Source organism: Peromyscus californicus, unplaced genomic scaffold, assembly GCF_007827085.1.
Source record: "Peromyscus californicus insignis strain IS unplaced genomic scaffold, ASM782708v3 Scaffold_11__1_contigs__length_118956290, whole genome shotgun sequence".
NCBI lineage: Eukaryota > Metazoa > Chordata > Mammalia > Rodentia > Cricetidae > Peromyscus > Peromyscus californicus.
This window is the reverse complement of record NW_026294402.1, coordinates 38,271,455-38,284,354: the sequence shown is the minus strand read 5'-3', so window position 1 is coordinate 38,284,354 and position 12,900 is coordinate 38,271,455. Positions and strand designations below refer to the sequence as shown.

The 12,900-nt window shown below is 53.1% G+C and overlaps 1 protein-coding gene across 3 annotated transcripts in view; it reads right to left on the bottom strand.

Moving 5' to 3' along the window:
- Positions 1 to 12,900, bottom strand: part of Usp2 (ubiquitin specific peptidase 2) — a 28,263-nt gene that overhangs the window by 5,128 nt on the left and 10,235 nt on the right. For 2 of the 3 annotated variants that reach the window (XM_052757725.1, XM_052757733.1), the window contains exons 3-4: positions 1,287 to 1,337; positions 310 to 433 (exon numbers count right to left, since the gene is read on the bottom strand). In XM_052757725.1, the coding sequence (XP_052613685.1) occupies positions 310 to 433; positions 1,287 to 1,337 (175 nt within the window). Of the gene's footprint in view, positions 1 to 309; positions 434 to 1,286; positions 1,338 to 5,192; positions 5,601 to 12,900 lie in introns of those variants that run through there. The other variant, XM_052757740.1, reaches the window with a different exon arrangement.

The window sequence follows — 12,900 nt, the reverse complement described above, 5'->3', positions numbered from 1 at the left end:
CAACCCATAGATCTACCGACCAATGAACAAACAAGATGAAACCCCGAAACTGGAGTTGGGCATGGTGCTGTACACCTGTGATCCCAACACTTGGAAGGTTGAAGCAGGAGAATCACGAGCTTGGGTTCAACCAGGCTTACACAGCAAGGCTGTGTCTCAAACAACAGATTCTGGAACAAATCCCAGTGAACAACAGGCAAAGAAAGAAAAATAGAGGGGTGGAGTGTACCCAAAACACAACTATCTGCCAGATCCGAACAGAGCTGGGAACGGAGGCAGGGCCACGCCCACCCGGGGCTCCGTAATTACCTTCCATGAGGGCTGTGTGCGAGCTGCTGGTGTGACCGAGGTCCCGCATGTACAGCCGTTGAAGGCAGTAATCTCTCAGCTCGCGGGTGTTGCTCAGGCACTGAAGAATTGAGTTCATGAAGCACTGAAAGAGACGGTCTGGGCAGTTAGCGGATGTGCGCACAAGCCATGGGTTCCCAGCTAACGGCACTGTATTGGGAGGTGGTAGCAACTTGAAGAGACAGGGCCCAGTGGGAGGCCTTCAGGTACTGGGGGGCATCCCCCTGAAGAGGCCTGAAGGACCCCAATCTCTTCCCTCTCTGTCTTTTGCACCCTGGCCACGAGGTGAACAGTTTTGTTTGCTGCACACGTACTGCCTCGTCACAAGCCCAAAGTGACAGAGCCAGCAAGTCAGCCACGAACTACAACAGCCCAATAAAGGTCCTGTCACTTTAAATGGACTTAGCTCATGTATCTGTCCTAGGGACAGAAAGCTGACTTTCATCACAGTGATGGAGGTAAGACCCTGACCTGGTACCTCTACTACTTGCAACTAGAGGCTCTCTGTTTCATCTACCCAGAAATGAACTCCCTCACAGGGCCAGGTCCCCCTTTCCTGAGTGAAGGCAGGAGGAGTGAGGCAAGTCCCCACTATGGGGAAAGGCCGTATACTTGGTTATTTCCTACTGAGGTGTACAAAAGGGTGTGGGCACAGCAGTCAGAGGAGGGTGGGAAATGATGGGAACCCCAAGGAAGGTCCAGGAGAGCAGCAGGCTGTGGTAACAAGGGCAACTTCCTTTTAGCAGCGCTTCCTGGCTTCCTGCTGGGGGCAGGTGAGACAGAGCCCAGCAACTCACTGAAATACTAGCCAGGAAGGGCAGGTACTGATCGCCCTCTAGGACAGGAAGTTGGCTGGAGCCAGGAGGGGACTCTGTTGGATTATCCCGGTCAGGAGAGCCTCTACTCTCCCGGAAAGACAGGATTTGGGAGGAACTTACCGTGTTCCCAAGGTTTCGAAGACCAGCCAGACCCTGGGCACTCTTTGAATTCTGTAAGCAAAGAACACGTGACCTATGAGGAGGCACAGAGCCTGGGCTGTGTTAGCTGTCAGTCAACCCACCCCTCACCATGGCAGCGCCCTGCGTCTTCACAGAGACAGGGTTCTCTGGGGAGCCCTGGCTGTCCTGGAACTCCCTCTGTAGACCAGGCTGGCCTCGAACTCACAGAGATCCTCCTGCCTCTGCCTCCTGAGTGCTGGGACTAAAGGTGTGTGCCACCACAGCCCAGCAGTGTCCCTTTCCAACCTTGGTCTGTGAGTCTTGGAGAAAAGAGGATGGAGGAATGCCTATTTTCAACCCACAAACTATTCTTTAGGGCTTTGTTTTTTTATGGTCTCACTGGGTAACCTAGTGATCTTGTGGCAATCCTTCTGCCTCAGCCTCACGAGTGCTGGGATTACAGGTATGAGTTACTACATCTAACCTCTCTATCTTTATTCTTTCTCTGCTACAGTGGAGACGAGGTATTAGAACTAGAGGCTAGGGATTCATAAATCCAGGAATATAAATTTCTTGCTGTAAGAAATTGAAAGTCCAGGTCAGGCATGGTGAGGAATGGCTGCAATCTCAGCACTTGGTAAGTGGAGGCAGGAGGATTAGAAACTCAAGGTCAACCTCAGCTACACACATAGGTGAAACCCAAGGCTAGTCTGATCTATATGAAACAACAGAAAGAGGTTTCATTCCCCAAATCCAGGTACGATTTCACATGACCTATATTTGCACTAGACGTTCAACATATAAAGGAGCTGTCATAATCGGCACTTTAAGGCAGTTGAGAAAGGTTAAATGACAAGCCACTCTAATGGAGTTTCGATCTTCGCAGGGAAAACCTCAAGCTGCCTGCCATTCTGGGCTGCCAGAGACAGGTGGAATTCCTTCCAGCTGAACTCAGCTTCTAAGGGCTGAGCCAAGGCGGGAGGATCCTCCCCGGCCGCCTCAGGTTTCAACATCCCAACTGGCCACTGGCTGGAAACACTTGCCACAGCATGTGCCGCCGCCGAGCTGAGGAAGCACCTGGCTGAAGGTGCCGCTCTAGTCTCTCCTGTGGAGGCTGGTGAGGCGGCTGGAAGAGGACAGGTGTGGGGATTGCAGGCTCTGGGTGTTATTTGTCAAGGTCTCTTAGCTAACCCTGGGCACACCTCCTGGGAATCAGGAGACCTTCCCAGGGTGAAAGAGCCAGGGGATGAGTCTGTGGATGAGTCTGCCACCCCCTCTCTTAGGAAGAAGAGGCCTTGGAGCAGGTAACTCTGGAGCAACCCTGGCTGGGGCATGCGTGGGGCCGGCTCAACCCTGATCAGAACAGGAGCCTGAAATAACTCAGCTAAAATTACTCATGCTGTGTGCTGACAGCCTGGCTGTCAGCGGCTCAAAGCCCATGAGACTGTCAGCTTGAAGGGGGGAGGGAAGAGCAGGCCGAGGGAGGGCTTTTCTCAAGAAGTGCCAGGCCCATCCCACAAGTAAGAGGATCCCTCCCCTGGTCAGTGGTTAGGTCCAACTCTAGCAGGTAGGAAGGGAGCACACTCAGCCGAGACCTGGTTTAAACCGTCAGCTGGCAGCAGGTAGGGTGGAGCACCCTCCACTGCCCTGGCCTGTAGTGCTAACCATATAGGACCCCAAATAAAAACGTGAATCCTACCACTGGGTGTCGTGGTTGACTGGGCTTGGCTAGCACTTGTAAGGTCCCCTGGATTCAACCCTTGGTAGTGGCAAAATGGGAATTCTGCCTGGCTGACAACTGTGGTGGACCCTATAAGGGGGCTGGCTACCACAGCGACAATCCCTGCGGACAAAGATCTCATCAGAGCTTTGGATAAAGTGGTAAAAGACTCCCTCTTCCCCAGTGCCCAACAAGAAAGCACTGCTGCAGTCTCCATGCTGCCCGCTTGGAGGCACCCACCGAGGAGTGCCCACACACGATGCCCACTCACACCTGTTTTTGGTAGCTCTTGGCTAGTCCTTACCCCCTGTGCCTGAGACGACATCGGTCTAAACAGGCTGTAGAGACGCAAAGCATCCTACCACTGGTGACCATGTCCACATCCACCAAGGTGGGCTCTCAGCTGAGGCACTTATCCCAGCACTAGTGAGGGTAGGGAAAGGAGACTGGGGTCCCCAGTCCCCAGTCCCTCCTGTTGTCAGGCTCACTGGGCAGCTGGAAGGTGGGAAGCGCATTTCATCCCCCATAGTTAGTATTCTGGGCCCCAATGCTTCTACTGGCTTGGGGGTGGGAAGAGGAGAGAGGCTCCCCCAAATCACCATGAAGACCCTCCGATTTTTGTTTTTTTCTTTTTTTTAGTGTGGGAACTCACTTGGCAAGTTCTTTTTTCCTTTCTTAGACACAGGGTCTCACTATATAGCGCTGGCAGGTCTGAAATTCACTACGTAGACCAGATGGGTCTTAAATTCAAAGCTATCCTCCAGCCTCTGCCTCCCAAGTGATGAGATTATAGGCATTCACCACCATGCCTGACTCCACTTGCCAACTTCTGAGTGCTCTGGGTTAAGGTGGGGGCTTCCAAGGCTTGGGGGTGGGAGTGGATGGGGGAGCAGGGCTGCTCTAAGCCAGGCCAGATATTCTTCTACCATGAATAGGAAATCAGGAGCTCCAGGGAAAGTCAGCACTTCCCATTCCAGAGAGGAACAAAATGTCCCAGGAGTGACCTTTCTCACAGGGCAAACAATCCTACCTCAGGGCTGGCAGGGAAAGAGGCTACGACTGGAAAGGGGGGACAGAAACCCTGCACAGCCAGCCTCTCACAGCGGCTGCACAAGGAAGTGGTTCCAGCTGGCACTCAGGTGCAGAGTTGAGAAAGTTTGGCCCTGGCGCTTCCTTACACTCAGTCATCAGCAAACCTAGCTTTGACTCAGTAGCAAGCCCTGTTCTAGAGAGCAGATGCCGCTTCCATAGTAAACAGCACTCCTCTGCCAGGCCAGGGGCAGGGGCAGGGGCTCAAACAGCCTGACACTGGGCAATGCAGGTTGGCATCTGGGGGCTGGCCTGTAAGAAAGGTGGACTGAGATTGTGACTTCACACTAGATGCCCCAGCTGAGGGGCATTCTTGCTTTATCTGCATGGTGAGGGTCAGCCATGTGTCCTGGCTGCAGCCAAGGAGCCCGGTGTAGCCCTGGCACGGGGCAGGGCACGTACTGCCAACACGGGAGCTGGTGCCTGTTACATAAGACCTGTCAAGCTCAGGCCCCTTCTCTCTTTCCCAAAGGGACAGTGCCCAGCCTCAGCCCCGGCATTACTCCACGAGCTGCTTCAATCAAGGAATGCACTGCCCACTGTGCCACGCCGCTGAAGAGGACCAGGAAGAGAAGGGTTCATTTTCTCACCCGTCTACAACCTCTGCCCTTCACAGGGTCAAAGCACCCTGGCGACTGACCCCCGGGAGAGAGCCTATTTGGGAACAGAGAAGGGGAGGCACCCCTTTGAGACACCTTCCTTGTTGGAGTTTGGCCTTGGAGGAGTCACCCCCGAGTCCAGCGCGATGTCTGTTCCCTCTAGTCACTCACCAGCCCTAGTCAAGGTTACTCTCGCCTGCACCTGTCTTGATAGGTGACTGGAATTAAGAGGCCAAGAGCCACCAGGTGCCCGGGTCACCCAGGGAGGGGGTTAGGGGACCTTAGAGTCTTGGATATCAAGAGGGGAGGAGTCTGGAGCAAGCTTGCGATTTCCAGGGAAGGGGGTATCCCTTGCCAGGAGACCCTCGGAAAAAAGGGGAAAAAGTGGGAAAGAACGTCCTGGGGTTCAGAGACTCGTGGTGGGCTGGGGTCGAACCCGGGAGCAAGCAGGACCCCCAGATCTTCAGCGTGGGAGGTCCCAGGAAGGGGCCCGCGTACCTTGGCTTTGTTGAGCAGAAGCCCCACGAAGGTGGAGAGCAGCAGGGACGGGGACAGAGGGGAGCGCGGCCGCAGCTCCTTGGCGAGGGCGGGAAAGGGGGCGGCGGGGGGTTCCTCGGGCAGGGTCACGGTGTAGGAGGTACGCATGTTGCGGAGCGGGCGGTGGGCTATGCCCCCAAACCGACGCGGCTGACCAAAGGGTTACGGGGGAGTCCCCGCGCCGTGCCACAACCCGGACACCGAAGCCAGCGGAGAGCCCAGCGACAGGACCCCGTCGGTGACGCGGGGCAGTAACCGCTACTGCAGGGCCCAGCGCGCGCTCCTCCGCCTCAACCTCCCCACCGCGCGCAGCCAACCGACCGGGCCCCGCGCTCGCGCTCCGGCGGACTGGCTGACCCGCCGAGCCTCCAGCCGCGCGACGTCAGCGCCGGGGCGGGGCGGGGCGGGGCCGGGCCCGGGACCACGCCCCGCCCCGCCTCCGCCCCGCCCCGGGAGCCGGCACGCGGACTCCGGCGAGGTCGCCGGGCCTGCCCAAAGCCGCTGACCTCCGGACCACGGAGACACGGGAACCCTACCGGGGCAAAGCGGGGGCGCGCTCTCCCTGGCCAGCTTAGGGGTTGGACGCCACAGACAATCTTTGGGGCTTTTGGGGGACGCCCCCTTAAGATCAAGTGTCAGTCAGCTTGGAGCGCCTCCGCCCAGGCAGCAGACAGTGGTGAACTTGGGGGTTGCAGACCCTTTTGAGACCCCAGCGACAGCTCACTATTTTTCAGGGCAAAATGCATAGGCGCACACTTTCGTCCACCATGTGGGGAACCTGGGTCTTCGTGACGCCCAGCCTCCTCACAGTCTGCAGGGGGTCGAGGAGCCCGGGCTAGGAAAGATTTCCAAAGGCCTCCGGGGCTGAGCTCCGCTCCTCCTCTAGACCTAGCCTAGCCCATCATCAAGAGAGGCGGTGCTCATTTTATAAGGTACAATAGGTCACTGGCCCTTTTGGCTCCAGGAAAGAACCATTTCTGGACCTTCCTAAACCTATTACCCAACTCCATCTCTTCTAGAATCTCAAATTTAACTTTTATAAGAGGACGAGAGGAAGACGCTCTTCTTGTGTGTTGGGGGGTGGTCTTGTGTGGGGGTGGTCTCTGGCCTCCACGTGGGCAATGCTTCAAGGCAGAGGGTCTAGGGAGAGGGTTTTGTTTCTGATGCTCCGCCCCCTCACCTAACAGGGAAGCGCAGGAATCTGCCGAGAGAAAGTATCTTGTTTGGAGCTTGCCGGCTATTTTTAGCCAGTATTTTTAGCGTTTAAAAATACTCGGAGAGGCAGCAGTGTGCGCTGTTACTCATCTGTGGGCTGCTTCTGTGCCTCCTGGCATGCGCATCCCCACATGTACACGCGTACCGCACACACGACCACAGCCACATGGGGACCGCGTCCGAGATGCATGTGTGGGTTGTACCCTAGGCCACCCACAAAATAGGAATCTGGTGCCAATTGGTGGGGAGGACGGACAAGCCTCTCACCATCCTGTCCCCAGCAGTGATGACAGAAGGAGGCGGGAGCAGGAGCCACTGGCATTGAGGGCGGTCACGGTTGGAGGCATGATCTTCAGACTTTGACCCAACCTGGACCCTGGACACTCTGCAACAGCCCTTTTCTCCAAGCTTCCGCCTTTGCAGCTACACCCTTTTCTAAGAGGCGGGTCCCACACTTGGGTGCATCAATGCTCGCATTTGATCACATCTCTGCTGTGAGATAACTAGAGCATCTTGCACGTGGTCCAGGAGGCTGTAAAGCTGTCTGTCTATAGCCTTTTTCTATGATCACCACCCTCGTGCTTCTCTGATCCTTGCCACCAACTACCTTGCTCCACTCTGCTCTTAAGAAATAGGACTGGGGCTGGACAGATGGCCCAGTGGGTAAACGTGCTTGCTTCCAAGACTGACTGAGTTTGAGCCCCAGGACTCACATGGTCAAAGAAGAGGACCCCCCTCCCCAAGTTGTCCTCTGACCTATTTAGGCTTACAAAATAAATACAATAATTTTATTTTGAGACAGGGTCTAACTAGGTAGCCCTGACTGGCCAGGAACTTGCTATGTAGCTTCATAGAGATCCTCCTGAGTGTTGGTCTTTTTGCACTGCTACTCCTGGGCTAGTTTTTTTTTTTTTTTATTTTTTTATTGTTTTAAGAAACACAATTAGGTCGGGTGGTGGCACGTGCCTCTGAGGCTAGCCTGGTCTACAGAGGGAGTTCCAGGACAACCAGGGCTACTACACAGAGAAACCCTGTCTCAAGAAACCAACCAACCAAACAAACAACAAACAAACAAACAAAGAAAAGAAGCAACAACAACAATAACAACAAAACCCACAACAGAACTAGCTGAGCATAGTGCCTCTATAATCCCAGCACCCAGAAGGTTGAGGCAGGAGGATTGCTAGTTTGAGACCAGCCTGGGCTGCATAGCAAGATCCTATCTTAACATTTTATCCAGCAGTGTGGCTGCTGATAAGGTGTTATACTCCTGTAAATGACCTCTCATCCATGTTCCTGTTAGCCACTCTAAGGAAACTCATTGGGTTACCAAAAGAGGGGGGAAAAAGTAGAAGAGGGACTGCTTAGGAAGAAGAAGGTCATCAGCAGAAGTGATGAGAGAGGGTGATGGGGGGGGGACTAGGGGAGTATGATCAAAATACGTTAGATGCATGATGAGACTATCATAATTAATCCATTATTGTGTATAATTATATATGTTAACAAAAAACATTACAGAAACAACACTTGAGGGCTAGTAAGACGGCTCATCTGGTATAGGTGATTGCCACCGAGCCTGGCAACCTGAGTTCCAACCCTAGGTTCCATGTGGTGTAAGGAGAGAAATAATTTGGCAACTTATGCTCTGCCTTCCATCCAGGTGCTGAGACCAGGGTGTGACTACACACGATAAATAAACAAATGTAATAAAACACTCATGCTGGGATGCAGCTCAGTTGGAGTGTTTACCTAGCATGCACAAAGCCCTGGATTCAATCCCTAGCACCATATAAACTTATATATGCATAATACCATGAGATAAGACATTCAAGGTCATCCTTAGCTATATAGCTAGTTCAAGGCTAGCCCAGGAAAAGGCCTAACACACACACATAACCTCCCCACAAGCTGCTGCTATTAAGTCCTTTGAGAGACCAAGCACTGGTTTATATATATTATCCTCGTTAATATATTATGGGCTTTATATATATTATCCTAGTTAATTTCCATAATCGCACCATGAAGCTGTAACTATTACTTCTAGTTTATAGGTGAAGGACCTTATTGCCCAGAGGGGTCAGTGTCCTGCTGGGATGCAAAGCTAATAAGTGACTGTGTAGGGCTTTGAACCCAGATGGTCTTACAGCCAAACTTACACTTTTAACAAGTACTAAGAAACTCTAGGATGTTCCTCCTTTTCTCTGTCCACTTGTAAATTCTACTCAAAACTTGAGTTTTGTCAAGTGTGATGGTGCACACCTGTAATCCCAGCACTTGGGAGGCAGAGGCAGGAGGATTATAAATTTGAAGCCAGTCTGGGTTACATAGTAAGACCCTGTCTTAAAAAAACCAACCAACTAACCAACCAACCAACCAACCAACCAACCAACCAACCAGCCAATCAGTTCTCTGATCAGATGGAAGCCTCTGGGTTTGATCCCTTGGACCATAAAAACCAGACCAAATCAACTGCTTGGGTTTGGGGGATACAGTTCAGTGGTAGAGTTAGGCCTTGAGCTTGATCCCCAGAACTACATCAAACAAAACAGCAACCTTGAGCCTTCTATAAAGCCTTCCCTAATTAATTCCACCCAGTTCTAAATACCCATTACTTCATCCCCTCAATTTGCATGCTGTTAATTTATCTGAATATATTTATCTTTGTTTTATAACTGTAAAACTCACAAATGGTCTCAGATGGTGTGTGGCCATTTTGGTTGCTCCAGCATCCTGGAACCTCATTTAGGGCAGGCTTGGAGGTTCCTTAATGAGGTCTTAATGAAGAGGGCCAGACCAAGCACTGCTGGGAAATCCTGCAAGTTACAGTTTTCCTCAAGGGGAAGGGATGTGTCTGGCTTTGCATGCCAAGCAAGTATGCTGTGGGTGGGGGTGCTGGGCAAGAGATGCTCACCCACTGTAGCATTCGGCCTCTGTCCCCAGGACTTAGACGTAATTACATGTGCACTCCCATCTTGGCATTGGGCCAGCACACTCTTGCTCTTTCCTGGGATGCAGGAGGTTGCAGGGGAGGTGTGGGTGTTTCTGGGAGCAGGGAGGGACAGATGGGGAAAGCTGTTGCATGGGAGTATTTTGAGAAATCTAGGGTGAGGGAAACAGACTCACAGTGTCCAGTCTTGTCCGGCAGGTCTGGCTGCTGCAAAATGCAGCCAACAATGATCTATAGCTTATTTCGCAAGGAGCCAACTTTCTGCGAGACCCCTTTCTGTCAGAGCCACTTTCTGAAGTGGGCTGGGTGAAAAGGAGACAGTCCTTTGGGGTCTGAATCTGGCTGAGGCTCCATGACTCTTGAGGCTGAAATTACAGACAGAGTGATGTGGGCTAGTCCTGCAGCCCCACGGCCACCATTCCTCTGGTGTAGGGCAGGCCAGTTTCTTTACTTCAGTCAGGGCTAGCTCTACAAGGACAGGGACTAAAACAATCTGCTGCTGCTTTCAGATCCCAGTGGGCAGCTCTGTCCAGGTGACGCTGCTTCGGCTCAGGAAGATGTTTCAAGGCTGGTGGCCCTGATCCTTGCAAGTGTCTGTCGTTGTCACAGAAACAGACTGCTGGCTTGATTGAGGCGTGGAAAAGCGGGGCCTCTGAGTTTGGGGGAGGGGTTGGGCTTCCAGCCCACAGTGTACCTTGAGGAGGGAGGGTCAGTTTACCCTTCCCATCAGCTGCAGGAAACTCTACTTCCTTGTACGAATCAGACCCCCACAGGTCAAATGTTCTGTGCTCCTTCAAGCCCCAGGAAATCTGGACTGAACCAGCCAAATTCTAGAAGCCCACACACTTCCTTCTCTTGCTTATAGCTGTCTCCGGTGCCAGGTTTATGTATCCATTGAGGTAAGAGGGGCCGAGGGACCACGTGTGCAGCTCTGAGCTCTGAACATGTTTGTTTCTGAGGCCCGTGGTCAGTGGAGCGGGTCCCCCAGGGGCAGGGAACACTTTGCTGGGCTTGGATTAATTTGTGTTGCTTTGCCCCACCCTAGCTCTGTATTAACTTATGGCGACATCCTGGAGTGTGTGTGTGTGTGTGTGTGTGTGTGTGTGTGTGTGTGTGTGTTATGTATGTGTGTAGGGGGTGGGGGGTAGGGGGTGGGGGGAAGGGGGGGAGGGGGAGGTGTTGAAGGGAGACAGGGTGGACGGAGGGTTCTGGACACCAATTGAAAAATAGAGCTGGATAAAGCAAGAGTGGACCAGGTCACAGCCCACGGCGACTCTTCACAGGATGGGAATATTAGCACTGCACTGACTCTAATGGTCAATCCCAAACCTGCTGCCCTTCCTTCCTAAGAAGCTAGGACTTGCCCCGGCCAATGGGGACTCTCGCTTAATGTCTCCTCTGAATGACCTTCTCGGCCCAAGACTGAAACCCTCAGGAAGTCTGGCCTCCTCAGAGTGGCTGAGCCTGGCTGGGGTGGGCCAGGTAAGGACAGGCCCCAGGGTCTCAGGCTGCCACGCTGGACAACCAAGGGAGCAGAGGTACAGTACAGTGTGGCTGAGTCAACAGAGAGAGAAGGCAGAGACAGGAGAGGAAGGTCCACTTTTTGTCCTGGAGTTCTTGGGCACTCACTGCCATCCTCCACTTGATCTCACTGCGGGGCACCATTCAAGTCCAGAGTCCCACCCGAGAGTTGGATCACATGACCCTGGTTTATATAATCTCCCTGTCACTGAACAGCTGGAACCCAAGGCTTCAGAAGATGAGTCAGCAGCCCCAGTGGCAAACAGGACCAAGAGACTCGAATTCCATCACTTGTAGAAACAGGTCCCCTAGCAGAGAGAGACTGTGTGTATCAGAGGACATTCTAGGCCAGACCTGGGCCCCTAGATCCCTGGTTCTGTATGGAGGAGGCAGGTACCTAGCCTGCTGACTATGCTTAGTTCGAAGGGCCCTGGGCCAACCCCTGGCTCTTCTTGGGGAGAGGAGGTGAGGCCTGGGCGGGGCAAGTGCCAGGCCCGAGGCCAGCAGGCAGGGTGCCAGGGCTGGCCAGGGAGCAGCTGGGGGGGTGGATCATAGGAGGATTAGAAAGGATTGTAGGGTTAAAGCACAGGCCTGGCAGTGATCAGTGGGAACAGCCTGTCCTTCCATAGGCCCCGGGAAGGGAACAGAAGAGGTGGGGCGGAGGGGGGACTGACTGGGTTGGTGCTCTCTGGCTCTAGACTCTGCAGGGCTGAGGCACCTGGGTTGGCTTGCAGTCCTGACTGGGGATAGTGGGTTTACTCCTCACACCTTGGTGGCTTCTGGCTCATCATTCTGCATTTTTAGTGAAAATGGAGCCTCACAGTCCCAGGGCTGAGCTGCACCCTAACTCACCGGCATGTTAGTGATGCCTCCATTCCTCCACACCGGTTCTTTACTCACGCTCAGTGGAACCTGTGAAGCTCCAAGTTAAGGTTGGCTGGTACTGTTTTAGTGGCTTGAGATGCCTCCACACTCATACTGTCTGCTCTGAGCCTTGTGGCATCCCTATGAGGTGGGCAAGGTAGGTGTGGCCATTCACTTTCATAGAGCAGACAGGTAGGTACCCAAGGTGAAAGGGTCAGACTGTGCCTTTCAGGGGTCACGGACAGCCTGGCTTATCCTCAGATGACCTCTTCTTTCTCTACCGCCCATGACACAAACACTCCAGCCTGCCTCCTGTTGTAATCAGGTAAGACTGGACTTCCTGAAGGGAACTGGAGGCGGGGACTGGCTCTCGCTGTCTCCTAAAACACCTGGCCAGGTGCAAAGATGACTGACCTTTTCTGAGCACCAACGGTGTGTCAGGCTCTTTTCCTGTAATTTATGTAATGAGAACTGTGAGCGCTTTCATTTTGCAGAAGAGCAAACAAGCTTCGAAGCTAAGGAAGCTGCCTGAGAAAGCCAGGTGCTAGATGCAGAGTACTCAGTGCTAGGTGCAGAGTACTCAGTGCTAGAAACAGAGTACTCGGTGTTCCAGGTGCAGAGTATCCAGTGCTAGGTGCAGAGTACCTAGTGCTAGGTACAGAGTACCCAGTGCTAGGTGCAGAGTACAGAGCCAGAAGGCAGAGAACCGTGAAAATGGGTTGTTTTAGAAGGAAGCCATCTTTGGAGAACAGAAATTACTGAGAAGCTTGTGACAGGGCAGATTTTGAGGCACTATCCTGAGAGTGTTTACTCCAGAGGGCCTGGTGAATTGTTAAACGATTCTGATGCAGGCTACCTGCAGACCCTATGGAGAAACATGCATATATCAGAAGAGTTCCTTTCTTCTGAGCAAAGGAAGAGCCAGCAGAGGCTCCCTCCACTGAGAGGAGCACTTTCATTGCCCCTCACCTCTATGAACAACACTGGACATATTCCAAGAGGACCCGACTCCATCCCGTGCCTGTAGCCAACCCTAACTGTTAGGGTCGGAATGTCCTGGGAGACACAGCTTTTGGATCTACCATGATACTTCCCAGAAGGCCCAGCAGGGCCAAAACACTT